The 15,138-nt window shown below is 36.0% G+C and overlaps 1 protein-coding gene across 2 annotated transcripts; it reads left to right on the top strand.

Moving 5' to 3' along the window:
• The first annotated feature begins 10,765 nt into the window (after positions 1-10,765).
• Positions 10,766-14,903, top strand: LOC132056967 (selT-like protein). 2 transcript variants are annotated; one of them, XM_059449373.1, is made up of 4 exons: positions 10,766-11,016; positions 11,402-11,475; positions 12,608-12,926; positions 14,468-14,903. In XM_059449373.1, exons 1-4 carry the CDS (start codon positions 10,852-10,854, stop codon positions 14,585-14,587), a joined length of 678 nt encoding a protein of 225 aa, XP_059305356.1. In that variant the 5' UTR covers positions 10,766-10,851; the 3' UTR covers positions 14,588-14,903. The 2 variants fall into 2 exon arrangements, with proteins under 2 accessions (XP_059305356.1, XP_059305355.1); XM_059449372.1 differs by having other exon boundaries at positions 10,766-11,022.
• The last annotated feature ends 235 nt before the right edge of the window (positions 14,904-15,138 follow it).

Raw genomic sequence — 15,138 nt, 5'->3', positions numbered from 1 at the left:
TTTGGGTAGTTTTTTTGGTAGAATGCTGTGAACAAGGACGAAGCCATAAATGCTTCGTCCTTTTCCTGCCATTGACGCCTTACACACCCACTCCTCTACAGTCATACCTAAACGACGATGGGACAGGAAAGCGAAAAGAGGGGAATGGGGTGGCAGCGCTAGGTTTATAGAATCCTAGCCGCAGACGGCATAAGACCCCCCTTTGGGGTCTGATTTTGTGAAGAGGGAGTATATATATTTTGCGGGTTGGGCCGGGTCAAGTCCGTTGTGGACTGGGCTCGGCCAGCCAAAAAAGAAATGAAAATGGGCCCTTTCTCATATATATATACACACAATGCATATATGTGTGTATACATGGTGTATATATGTGTATCAAAGGAAAAATGGGCAGTCCAACAAGTAGGCGACAATTAAAATATTAATTATTAGCCATGATATTTTAATTATAAACAAAATTAAGACATAATCAAACGAGTAATACCATTAACAAGCTGATTTTGCAATAATGACCTTAGTTGTCTTGAACCATGGATTGGTTATTTCAATTATGGAAATTATTTGTACAAATGCATATTGAATATGCCAAATTAAGAATTAAGGGGTAGAATGGTCAATTCTTTTGATTACTCAAACTCCTCGGATTAAATGGAATAATGTATTTGCTAATTTGACTTTTGACAATTTAATAAATGATTATTTTGAAATTGCTTTTCTTTGATTAAATCTAACACATATCTCATAAATGTCATGAAATATACCAATTAATTTTCAGATGATTTATAATATTATAGAAATTATTTCACTAGTTGAAAGGGGTGAATATTGACCCAAATAATTTTGACCCTTTTAAATGCATGATTCACTTTGTTTTTCATCCAAGGACTCTGGGTAATTAAATTAAATTATGGGAGGTCAAAAATTAGGTGTCAACACGGTTTCCTTTCAGAAATAAAGAAAGGAATCAAACAAATACTAACATTACCTAAAATTAACACAAATTCTCCCTAGATTTATGTATATTTTCAAACTTTTCTCCAGTATTGTTTTTAATTTATGTTTTCTCAAAACCAAAAACATATGCCACTTTAATTACATGCTCAGCTTTTTATGTTAATTTTGTGATTCAAGGGAAATGAAGTAACAAAAAAACAAAAATGTATCAGTTGAGAATCAGATGTATTATACATGTAACTAATAAGTAAACACTCACAGCATTCGGTAGCTTAGTAGAAACTAAGCTACCAACAAAGGGAACATAGATCAGAGGTCACCGAAAAAACCCCTTCTGCCACCACGGTGTCTAATAGAATAGTGAATCGACAACTGGGGAAACAACCCATTTTGGCGGTAGTACCACTACAGTTGCCGACTTCTATAACAACACAAACAGACGCTCCAGCAGAGGTGGCTGATGGAGGATCTAGGAGACCATGGGTTAATCTATTCACTAACAACAGAGCTGCAGCTAACGGTATGAAACTTAACTATATTCCTCCGCAAATTATTGATGGCAAAGTTGTAATTCAATTAACCAAGGAGGCATATGAAGAAGAAGTGGATAAATGGAGCAGGGCCATGATAGCCTATTTCATAGGAGAAACACCTGGGTATAATGGGATGAAGAAGTACATAAGTCAAAATTGGGCTAAGGCTGCTAAACCAGATCTGTATTTACATGATGAATGCTATTATGCGATAAAATTTCAAACTATGGACAATATGCATGAGGTGTTTTACTCAGGACCATACACCATTAATAATAGGCCCATCATACTAAAACCTTGGACTGATAATTTTGATTTCAGTAAGGAATATCCAATTGAAATACCATTATGGGTGACTGTCACGACCCAAATTACCGATGGTGTGGGCACCTACTTTATTATCACTAGTAGGCGAACCCTTACCCGTTAACCCATTAGTCACTAGCCAATTTCAACTTCTTTAATCATTTATATTCTAATAATCAATAAATAAGTGAAAAAATAAATAGTCTGACCAAGTCATAACTAATAAATAATATAAGTACGGAAGTCTATTACACCCCCAAAATTTGAAAGTCATCATACAAGGACTCTAACCAACAATGTCTAAAGAATGAAGTATATCTCAAATATAATAATAAATAATGTCTGGAATAAAAGTAGACATCTGGAAAGAGAGATCTTCATGTGGCATGGAATGGATAGAAGCTCACCCCCGGATCTGATCAAGCTAACTATCTTCAAACTAGAGATTTGGTCTGGATGAAATCTCTGGAACACAATCTGCACTCAAAAAGGATGCAGCAAAGTAGTATTAGTACAAACACTATATACCGGTAAGAATCATAGGCCGACTAAGATTAGTTCACGTATATAAGTATAAAATCAACAAGATAAACAGATAGGTACTTAATACTCAAATTCAAGTCACAGAATATCCCATAACGTCACAGCCTAAGATGAAGCTTCTAAACCACAAGTCTGTCAAGTCTCAATAATACACCTGATAATCACAAGTCCCAGTTCCGACCCTAGGTAGAGTCACTAATCCACAATTTAACTCAGTCAATGATTATATTTATATTACAATAGACATTCACCATCCATACCAAAATTAGAACCAAACGAGCATATAATAATGCAGAATAAAATGTAATGATGTGCAATGTAAAATATGATGATGTGCAATGCAATATAATGTATGCGGCCAATCACTTGAACTGTACATACATGCTAATTGGTGTCTTTGCCCAATAGCTATGACCTGCAAGGCACCCATGGTGTCCGTGTACCACTCGTTCCAGAACGAACCTCGGACCACGAGCCTATAATCTAGGCTACATCCTCACCCCCTGTCAAATATGCCTTTTCATATCTAGGTCACATCCTTACCCCCGGTCAAATGTGCATTTTCATACATATATATATACACACACACATATTGTCACATCACTTTCAATGATCAGTTATCAAGTACCATGTATCAAATAGTATCACAAGTTCAACAAGAAGATTATATTAATTTCTTCACTAATTCCACATCACTTTCCGCCATGTATGAATGCGTCAATGAGTGCAAACATGGTAAAACAATGCAAATAAACTAAAAATGAAGGTACAAGTCACAAGCCACAATTCATATCAAGACTTAGATAAATCAGCCTAACCACGAAATGAATCATGCAAACCATCTCAGCCAACACTAGAGGCTATGTCCCTCTTTACTTCCCAACATAACAAGTACACCTCCCAACGAAGCCTTGTCTCACCATGGTGCTCCATTTTATTATATATCATCATTAACAGTAAAATCGTTATACATCAAGTTTTCATCTACGTACTATCATAAGTTTATATCACAATTCAAGTCTAAACTCATTATCCTTCTTTTCTCCGATGATATGTGTCACAATAAGAGAGAATTGGGTACAACACGTATTACAACACAACAATTCAGGTAACAAGTCTAATCACAATAACAGGGAAACAAGCCACCATCAACAACAATCAACCCAATAGAAATCCATCCAGAATCACCATAGTATGAATAGAACTGCACCTTCAATTATTGCTTAAATAACGGCGACAAGCCCACATAATAAGAAGTCATACGAACCTAGCTAATATCCAACCAAAACACCATGTCTGAAGACCTAATCATGCTTTCTCCCATCAATTCTACACAATATATACGTTTGGCTAATCAAAGTCTAACTAAATTAAGCCGTAACCTACATGGAATGCTGAACAACAGTCTCGAACCGTCAAACCTTAGCCCTACCTTCCTCTTTGGAGAGCCTCAAAATAATTAACCTCTATTAAATATGAATTCTACGTCAAAATACGAATCTAAGGATACCCATATTGCCATAGTTTTACCAAAAACCCTAATAACGGACCTAAAATAGCCAAACCCGAGCCACAAGGGCAAAACTGTAATTTCATTAAAAAATGTCGGGTTTAATACAGTAAAAATAGTACCCTATGAGTTAGACGAGTCCAACGATACCCATATTGCTATACTTTAATTCGAAATCCCAAAAGAACCCAAAAAGGTAACCCCGAGCCCGTAAGGGCAAAACTGGAAATTTAAGTCAAAATCAGATTACCCATAGTCTAAATAGTAAGAATCTCGAAAAGGTTTGAAATCCATCCATTAATCGCCCTTCGATTTGATAAATTACTTGAAAACCCAATTTTATGAGGAAAAAACCCTAGTTTCCCCAACCAAATCATGAAATAAACGCTAATAGACCTAGGGAATCATGGGGAAATCGTGAAAATAAAGATTATAATCTTACCCTCTCTTTGAAACGAGCAAAACGCCGTAAAAATTGCCCAAATCGGAGCTCTAGAACTCAAGATATACTCAAAATACTAAATGGGCGAAGTCAGATTTTTTATATAGGAAAAGTTGCGCTATAGAGACCGGATTTTCGCTGTAGCGACCCCGCTATAGCCACTAGGGTTACACAATAGCGGCCTAGTGGCCGCTGTAGTGACCAAGTGCGAGCTATAGCGACCACCCCAGAACCAGCAGTGGAATATTTTAGTAAAATTGCCATAACTTCCTTATACGGAGGCGAAATGCGACGATTCTTTTTGCTATAGCTTTGTATTTTCGATACAGATCTAATGGTTCAATCCACACAATAAAAAAAGGTAGTTTGATCAATATGGATTCCTTCATAGCCCAAGGACTATAGCTAAAACATCGAATATGAGCGCGACAAAACCCAAACCCATCTAAAAGTCTTCAGAACCTCACCAAAACTTGTGGACAAGTCCAAAATCATCATACTAACACGTTGGAATTTTCAAAACATTGACACGGGGTCATCCTAACCTGGTGTTGGCCGTGGTCAACTCTAACTCATTAACTTGACTAGTTCCTCCACCAATAACTCAGATCACACTCAAACCTTTCGGGAACCAAACCAATGACTTCACTAAGTCATAGATCGTACTAACGGGACTCTGGGGACGGGTCAACAAGGATACATGGGTCAAAACCACTATACCATTACAGTGACCTTTCCCAAATTGCCTATGGCTTGCTATCATATGGAATCCCTCAGTAGAATTGTTAGTTTTATTAGGGTACCAGTTTATGCAGATGAATGCACCACAAAGCAATCTAAAATTTCTTATGCCAAAATGCTTATTGAGATCAATATTACTCAACCATTACTTGATAAACTGATGGTGATGGATCCTTTTGGCAATCAAGTTATCCAGGAGATAGAGTATGATTGGAAAACCAGATATTGTGAGAAATGCCAACAAGTAGGTCATAAATGCAATGTCCCTATCAAGCAGAAACCTCCTAAGAGGATGGTCCAAGAATGGAAATCTAGAGGGATAGTGCAACCAACTCAACTTGTTGGGATAGTGCAACCAACTCAACCTATTGGGGTTCAAATATCACCACCAGGTCCTGAAGCTAATATGGGTGCAGCTCAGCTAAGTAATTCAAAAACACCACCCCAGACTAAGCACACAGATGAACAACAGGCTACTACTACAAAGAACAATTCTAACTAGTTAGCTAACTCAAGTCCTCAGGTTCCAGCTAATGTGATAGCTAATCCTGAACTGAGTTTGGATGAATTTCCTGCACTATTAGCTATATCAGTGAAACCAAGAAGGGAAAATTCATAGAAGGGTAAAAGTGGAACTAAGAATCAAATGTCTCCGCCCCTAGACAAGGGAGGAGGACTACCTCTATATGATGCATTGGTTGTTCTGGAATTTAAAGGGTGTAAATAAGAGGTATAAGCAAAAAGAGCTTAGGAATTATATATTTACTCATAGAATAAAGCTAGCTGGAATAATAGAAACAAGAGTAAAGGAACACAACTGTAGAAGGTGCTTACTAATATTGCTGCATCATGGGGCTTGCACACCAACTATCAAGAAACTAGAAATGGAAGAATTTGGGTCATATGGGATACCACAATTTACAATGTCACAGTGCTAAATACTGATGCTCAAGCTATTTACTGTGAATTTCAAAGCAGGTCTGGCAACTTTGATTGTCAATTAACTGTCATTTATGGATGTAATACACTAGAGCAAAGGAAAACTTTATGGAATTACCTCCACACCATAGCCCAAGGTATCACTGCACCTTGGCTAATTTGTGGTGCTTACAATGCAGTATTATACCCTCAGGACAGGCTACTAGGAAATCCACTGTCCTAAATAGAACTTAAAGATTTTTCTGAATGTGTTCATGTTCTCCATCTGTCAGAGTTAAAGTGGAAAGGAGAATACTATACTTGGTCCAATAGACATTACGGACAGGATAGAGTGTGCAGTAGAATAGACAGAGCATTGGGTAATCATGAATGGATGCTAAAGTGGGGTCATATATGTACTGAATATGCTCTACCTAATATCTCTGATCACTCTCCTATGATTTTGAACATAAATGGGGTTCAATGGAGTCCTAAACTACCTTGCAGGTTTTTTAATGTGTGGGTTGATCACAACCAATTTCAGAATATGGTGAAAGGAATATGGCTAGAGCATCAAAGCAAGGGCATGGGAGATATCTGGATGAAACTCCACAGACTCAAACCTATGTTCAAGAAGCTTAATGAGGAAGAGTTTAAAGGTATATCTCATAAGATCAGTATTACTAGACAAGAACTTCAAGTAATACAGGAGCAATTGAAGATTCAATACACTGATAACCTGCTGGACATGGAAAAAAATACTATCCTTAAGCTAGAAAAATGGTTTTTACTTGAGGAAAATGCATTGAAGCAGAAGTATAGAGCCCAGTGAATCAAACTAGGGGACACCAAATCAAAATATCTTTTTGTTGTAATCAAAGAAAGGGTACACATGAAGCAAATATTGGAACTGCAATCTTTATCAGGGACAAAACTAACAGAAGAAAAAGAGATAAAGCTAGAGATTATAGAGTTTTATAAATCATTAATGGGAACTGCTAAAGATTCAATACCTGCAGTAAACAAAGTGGTAATGGGAAATGGTCCTGTTTTATCATACCAAGAAAGAGTGGAGATGTTTATGGAGGTAACAGAAGAGGAAATTCACAAAGGATTGTGCTTCATAGGTGAAGACAGAGCACCAGAGGTGGATGGCTTTAATGCTTGTTTTTATAAAAGAGCCTAGCCTACCATTAAACATAACATCATTGGAGCAGTTCAGTAGTTCTTCACCACAGGTAAATTGTTCAAAGCCTTCAACTGTCCTTCTATCACTTTGTTGCTAAAAACTCCCAACCCTGTCACTGTGAAAGACTACAAACCAATAGTATGTTGTATGGTTATCTATAAATTGATAGCAAAGGTATTAGCAACCAGAATGCAAGCAGTTATGCCAGTTGTTATTAGTCAGGCCCAGTCTAGTTTTGTGCTAGGAAGGAAAATAGCAGATAATATATTTCTAGCACAAGAATTGGTGAAAGGGTATACTAGGAAACATATGTCCCCTAGATGTATGCTAAAAATAGATTTGCAAAAAGCATATGACTCAATGGAATGGCCTAATCTGGAACAGGTATTGCAATGTCTAGGCTTCCCAGATCAATTCATCTCTTGGATCATGGAATGTGTGAGAAATGTCCATTATTGAATAGTAATAAATGGAGAACTATCCCCACCTTTTGATGCTAAGAAATGACTCAGACAAGGAGACCCAATCTCACATTATTTGTTTGCCATCTCAATGGAGTATCTTAGTAGGCTCTTATATGATCTTAAGGGGAATAAGGAATACAAATATCATCCAAAATGTGGGAAACTGGGCATTACTCATATGTGCTTTGCTGATGATCTCCTTTTGTTTGCTAGAAGGGATCTATCCTCAATCACTGCCTTACAGAATTGCTTTACTAAGTTCTCATCTGCCTCTGAGTTGCAAGCAATTATGGGGAAGAGTTATATATACTTTGGGGGAATTTCAACTCAAAAGAGAAATACTTTTGCACAACGGCTTGGTTTCAATGTAGGGGAATTGCCTTTCAAGTACTTGGGCATCCCTTTGTCCACCAAGAAGCTCTCTTTAGTTCAGTGGATGCCTTTGATAGAAAAAATTGTGGCAAGAATTACCTCTTGGACAACAAAGAAGTTATCTCGTGCAGGGAGGGTTCAACTAGTACAATCAGTGTTATTTGGAATCCAAGCTTATTGGGCACAACTGTTTGTCATACCAGCTAAAGTATTGAAGACCATTGATGCTTACTGCAGATCATATATATGGGCTGGCACAAATGTCATTACTAAGAAAAGTCTGTTAGCTTGGGACCGAGTTTGTACACTAAGAACAGCAGGTGGACTTAATCTTATTAACATTCATCTATGGAACAAGGCAGCATTGGTTAAAACCTGCTAGACCTGGCAAATAAACAAGATAAGTTACAGATAAAATGGATACATGCTTTCTATATCAAAGAAAAACCTTTTTTCAATGCTCCTATTCCATAACAAGCTTCCTGGATGACCGTAAAAACTTATGGAGACAAGAGAGATATTATAACAACTTTATATCAGGACTTCAGGGAAAAACAAGGTGATCAAGCAGATTTATCTGCAACTGATAGGAGACAGACCTATAATCCCTTGGAAATGTATGATCTTCAATAATGCAGCTAGGCTAAAGGCACAATTCATAGTCCGTCGGCAGCCTTCAAGGTAAATTACGACATCGACGTACTAGCTAAATGGGGTATGAATGTGGACCAAAAGTGTGTTCTCTGCCAAACTCAAAATGAGACCAGAGATCATCTCTTTCTTCACTATGAATTTTCATTGAAAGTATGACACAAAGTACTGATGTGGATACAACAACCAAGCTTTATGAATACAGACTGGTTGCAACATCTTCAGTGGGTTATGGTGATAGCTAAAGGCAAATCTCAAGCTACGCAACTGTTCAGAATGGTTTACACTGAGACTGTCTACGCATTGTGGATAGAGAGAAATCAGGGAGTGTTTGAAAAGAAAAGAAGAGAATGTCAATTCATAGCTAAGGAGATTGCATACACTTGCAATGTTCGAGGACCTGAAGGCATGAGGCAATATGTGTACCAGCTTAAATTTTGATTTATGTATTGTTCAGCTAGCTATGTAGTATGTTTAGTGTTCCTTTTCTTTTAGTGAAGAGTAGCCAGTTGAGTTGACGTGACTACAATTTTGTAATGTTCACTTGGTGATTAATACAACCGTTTAGTTACCAAAAAAAAAAAGTAAACATCTCAAAGATCACTCAACTATGAGGAATTATGTACCAAACACATATGCTACTTTAATTACATGCTCAACTTTTTTACTGTTAATTCTGTGATTTAAGGGAAAGGAACTAATAGAAAAACAAAAATGTATCATTTGAGAATCAGATGTATTATACATGTAACTGATAAGTAAACATCTCAAAAGGTTACTCAAATATGAGGAATTATGTAGTAACGTGTTTCAGAGTTTATTTACTTCGTGTGGACTTGGAATTCTTATAAGATTAATTGGCCTTTCCTAATTGTTTGACGTGCAACTCTTTAAATCTATCAATAATTTATGGATCAATGTCCTTTTTTTTTTCAATAAATACATTAATTCCTCTGAGATACGAGTATTATTTATTTTAATCAATCTTTACCATTATTGTTTATTTAAAATAGTTAAAATATTGTCAAAACACATGATGCAATACTTTTCACCATGTGTGATTACAACAGTCGTCATTTTTACATCCAACTAGACACAGAAAAGCTATTCAAAACTTAATTTCTCACTAAAAAACAAAAAAACGAAAAAAAAAATTCTTAAAAAATATTTCTTTCCTTAAGAAAAATTAGAAAAACTGATAAAAATAGTCCCTTATGTTTGAGGGTAGGTTCAGAATAATTCCTTAAGTATGCATTGAACAATTTTGATGCTTTAGTTTGCCAAAAGTTAATACTTTTAGTCTCTGTCAAATATTTATCAATTAATTTTTTTTTAATATGTCTGTTAGATTTGACGGAAACAATGGAAGGAAGGATTTAACCATAAACACCAAGAAAAACCCATCAAATCCTAATATATGCTACTCAAAAAATCACTAGAATCTAAAAAATATATAAAAATCACAGAAATTACAACATCAAAAAGTTACACCAACTCTAGAAAATAAATCAAAAATAGCAAAAATCACAAAATTATACCTTTAAAATGTGAGTTCCTATTAATTTCTTTTCTTTTCATATTTAAGTGTCAAATCTAAACAGACAAAGTTCAATAACAAATACTTAATGGACACTAAAAGCATCAACGTTTCTTTTAGGTAAACAAAAACATTAACTTTTAACAAACGTAAAGGACCAAAACTTATCAACACATACATGAGGGATTATTTTGCCTAGCCTCAAAGATAAGGGACCATTTTTGTCATTTTCTTAAAAAAATACCTTCATCAAGGAGAACAAGAAAACTAAAAAAGATTACTTCCTCCGTCCCAATTTATGTGTTGCTTTTCGCTTTTCGAGATCAAACTGCACGAATTTTGATCAATATTTTAAAATATATTTTCTCACAAATTGATATGAGTAAAGTTGCAACTGATAGCACTTTTTGATGTAGTTTTCAAATATATAAATTTTAATCTTAAAATATTGAGTTAATCTAATCCAATTTAGCATTAAAATTTAATCAAATTAACTCTCGAAAAGCGAAAGTGTCATATAAATTGAGACGGAGGGAATAACTTTTGACAAATTTAAAAGACCAAAAAGTATTTTGAACTTTAGCCTTAAATAAAAAGCACATGTTTCTCAAGAAAAAAATACCCTCAGCAGCTCAACGGAGAAGAAAAACTCCCCATTGCCTCTCAAGAAAGACCATTTCTTTTTTTGGCAAGAATGGATCGAACCCAGCTTCTTCTAGTAGGTTTACCCTTTTTCTTGTTTGTCTCCGATCTTCTCCAACTATTTAGTCCTCCCCCTCAAAAGCCCACTTCAGATCACCAACAACAACCGCCGCCACTGATCCAACAACCTCAGACTCTTCAATTCCCTACTACTCAGGTTCAGGTATCAAATGTTTGTCTCATAAGGGTGTCTTTGGTTTTCATTTTTAATGTCTGGTAACTCAATGTTTGTTACTCCCTCTGTCTAATGTGATACGGTTTGGATTTCGAGAGTCAAACAAAAAACGCTATTTATTCATATGCCCCTTTAATTGTTAATTATTGTGATTCAGTAGTAGTACTTTTTATGTAGTTTTTAAATATGTAAATTATTTTTCAAAAATTTTAGAGATTTGTGTGTCCGAATTCACGGTTGAAATAAAGAAGTTTGACTCTCTAAATCCATAGTGTATTACATAAATTGGGACAGATGGAGTAGCTTTTTTTGCTCTTTTAACTTAAAGGGTATCTTTGGTTTTAACTTTCAATGTTTGACTTTGCAGAAAAATGGTGGTATTGGTGCAGTTGGTATTGGTAACACTGTCAGCATTGATTTCTGCTCTTCTTGTTCTTACAGGTTTTGTTTCTATTCTTGTTAGCATCATATGAGTTTTACTTGATTTATGGAAATGCTTAGATAAAGTATATTGTTTTAGCTTTTCTTTAAGTTATATGTTATATGTTATTCTTCCTAAAGTTTGGATTTTTAATTAGCCATTGAACTGATATGTTAGCTTATGTGATAGACAAGTCGTTCCAAAAGGGGTAGTCGTGAAATATATTATCAGTTCATTAATCAACTTGGCCTCAGTCCCAAACTAGATGAGTCGGCTGTATAAATCCTCTATATCCGCAAGGAAATATATGATACTGCCAAGAATCTGGAGTTATCGAGGAACATAATATCTTGGCTGTGCAACATGATTGGTAATCTTATTGAGTGCTCAGTGTCAGTTTAAGAGGTGTAATAGTCTTAAAGAGTGTTCCGTATGGAGGAAAACATTCTCCAGATTCTTTCTCCAATTTTCCAATGTTCAGTTGGTCAAAAATTTTGGAAAACATTTTTCCTAGGAATACAAGTTTCTTTAAAATGGGGAAACTGACTTTCCTAGTGGAAGTGGGGAAACAGTTCTACAAGTGGGATCTTTATTAGATTGTGTCCTTTCGACCCTCCAACACACCTTATCTTCACCCCCACCCCCGTAGCCCTCATCCCCACCACCCCACACCCCTACCCCCATCCCACCTCCCATAGTATTTGTTTAGATTATGTACAAATGCTTTCAAGATAATATCTTTTGCTTACGTGCCGAACACAAGAAAATAAGTAAGAAACCTACTTATTTTCCTTAATACCATTTTCCATGGAAAACATTTTTTTTCAATACCGAACACACCCTTAGTATAGGTCTCTTAGAATGCCATAACTTTCTCGTTTGATTTGTAGAGAGGACATTGTACAACTTTCTTTTGTGTGATCTGTTGAATGCCATTAAGATGCAAAAACCTTTCCCATATATGCCAAATATGTAGAATCCATAGAAGTGCATGCTTGATATATTTGGTACTTAAAAATTTCTAATCATTGATGTAGTTCCTTTGTATGGATGAGACAAGATATATGCAGCAGCATTATATGGAAAAGTAATTTTTGTTAACTTTCCATTACTTCATTGAATTGGTCATTTAAGTTTCATGTTTCTTGGCAGAGGGACAGCTGTGACAATGAAAAATATGTTGGACAGTCAGTTTCCTGGTATCCATGTCGTCCTTGCTAACTATCCTCCTCCACTTCCAAAACGTTTGTTGGGTAAAGTAGTACCTGTTTTCCAGTTTGGTGTCATTGGCCTTGTAATGGCTGGTGAACAAATATTTCCTAGGTTGGGATTTGCAGTACCTCCTCCATGGTTCTATCGGTTGCGTGCAAACAGGTTTGGGACTATGGCAACCACTTGGCTCCTGGGAAATTTCTTTCAGTCCATGCTTCAAAGTTCTGGTGCTTTTGAAGTGTATGTTAATGGTGAACTGGTATGTACTCATCAATCTGTCTATGCTATCCTTATTTTTTAGCTTTTTCCTTGGTTCAAAAACTTTGGTAAATGATTACCAGTTTGTGCTTGTTTTCTGTCTAAAACTATCTGATTAATGAGAAAAGAAATTCTGGAGACCATCTTTACTAGATGGTCCATCTAAAGAGGCTGTTTGATCATTTTAGATATTTGTGATGCACTATCAGCTATCCGCTATTCAGATAGGTTGTTTTTAATCTTTACCATGTTAACTTCACTCTTTTCTGAAAAGAAAATGAAGTGGAACATTACTTTTGACTCATCTGATATGCAGCCATGAATATAAAAAACTGATCTTTAACTCTCTGAACACCTCTCTTTCTCTTTCACCTGCTCACAGAGGGGGGGAATTGCCTAAGACAAATTGTGGTTCATTTTGGAATGAGGATGACATTGGCATGTTATAGTCCCTTTTCAATTATATAAAATGTTTCTATTAAATTTGATGAGAATCATCTTTGAGCAATGCCTTTGTATGAAGTATTTCAAGTGTAGCTAAATTTTGAAGTATCATGTTTCACAGGAATCCCTGTAGCCCCTATAGCATGTGATATGAAGTTTTTAATTGATTGCAATCCTATATGACTTGAGAATGTGAGTCAAGATTGGGTCCATTTACATTTCTTGTCTTTTGCATAACCCGGATTTTGGAGTCAGCTCTGTATCCAGTTTAACAGGACAAAAATTCAGTCTGCTAGCAGTGCAATTTGAAGGAACTACTTGATTACACTTTAAAACCTGAAAATTACTATGGTCCTGAATTATGATTTGGAAAGGTCTATGCAGTAAAGTCTTAGTTTTAGAATTCAGGTTTACGATATATATGTGTGAATAATTTGCAGTAGTTGGCATCTGCATTAAGATAGTTGCTGGAAGAGTCTTGCACCTGCTGCAGCACTTTCCGTGCTCTCAATGCTACTACATGATTGATCCAAGCTCGTGTGTATATTTCAGATTCGTGCTAACTTTCTCTAGTTTTATTGGAGGTCCTTATGATGTGTCTTATCGTGCTGTTCAGATATACCATGTTAATATGGGTGTTTATTATTTAAACTCAAACACGAGGAAGCTCACGTTGGCTAATTTATTTTGATGTGTTATTTAGTTTTCCAACTGTCAGTACCAAATCAAAAATAACCCATTTTTTAAGCAGAAAATAACCCAGCATCCCACGCCCATACAAAAGAACCGATTAGAAACGATAGAAAAAAAACCGAACCGGACTGAATAAACTACGGTTCTGTACTTGGTATATACAATCAAAACACCGAAGACCGAATTACCGAATTAAAGTTCTTAAAAGCCAAACTGAAGTACTAAACGCCCACCCCTAGACTGACCTCTTGGGATATTTTACTTTTATCTAGTGGGTGAGTAATTGCTTTTGTGTTCCTTCTCAGCAACACTTACTGTGTACTGGATTTCCTTATTCAATTCATAGCAAGTACCTTGCTACAAATTCTTGTGTCTCCTCTCACTGTTCAATTATTTGTATGATAGGTTTTCTCTAAACTGAAGGAGAACAGGTTTCCTGGTGAAATCGAGCTGAAAGATCTAGTTGGCAGAAGGATTGCTAACTCAAGGGTAGTGGATGGCCTTGGTGTATCTTCCTTGTTGTAGATTTGGAGATTTCACGAGATCAATTGTTCCGCATAATTTGGACTTGCTGTTGTGTTCTTCCGGTAGTGATAGACATACATACAATGAAAAGATCCAACAGTCTTCTTTAGAAATTGTTGATTCCCATCAAATGTTTTCGCACAGAAACATTCAACTCAAGGGACTGGTTCTGGTATCGATAAAATGACACTCTTGAAGTTTTTTCGTTCCTCAAATCCTTGTGACATTTGAGTTTTATAGTGTATAAACACTTTCTCCCACAATGGAAACAGTATTTAGTAGAAGCTTGAATGAATAATAATATACTTAGTAGTCATTAGACGTCCTGTTTTGGCACACAACCTAACATTCATTATCCCTTTCATCTGGTTTGTGGAATGCATGTGCAGACATGATCAAGTCTGAAAACAGTAGTTAATGGTAAATCTGTGCGGTGTACATGCCAGTTCCAGGATTAACGCATGCTAGGCTGAACCATTTACTACCAACTGTAGATGAACGTCTGCTTCAATCCTAGTCGTGTTGAAATCGGTAGATCTGAAACCAGACTG

Source organism: Lycium ferocissimum, chromosome 5, assembly GCF_029784015.1.
Source record: "Lycium ferocissimum isolate CSIRO_LF1 chromosome 5, AGI_CSIRO_Lferr_CH_V1, whole genome shotgun sequence".
Classification (NCBI taxonomy): domain Eukaryota; kingdom Viridiplantae; phylum Streptophyta; class Magnoliopsida; order Solanales; family Solanaceae; genus Lycium; species Lycium ferocissimum.
The sequence above is the reverse complement of the archived record's forward strand: the minus strand, read 5'-3'. Positions and strand labels throughout refer to the sequence as shown.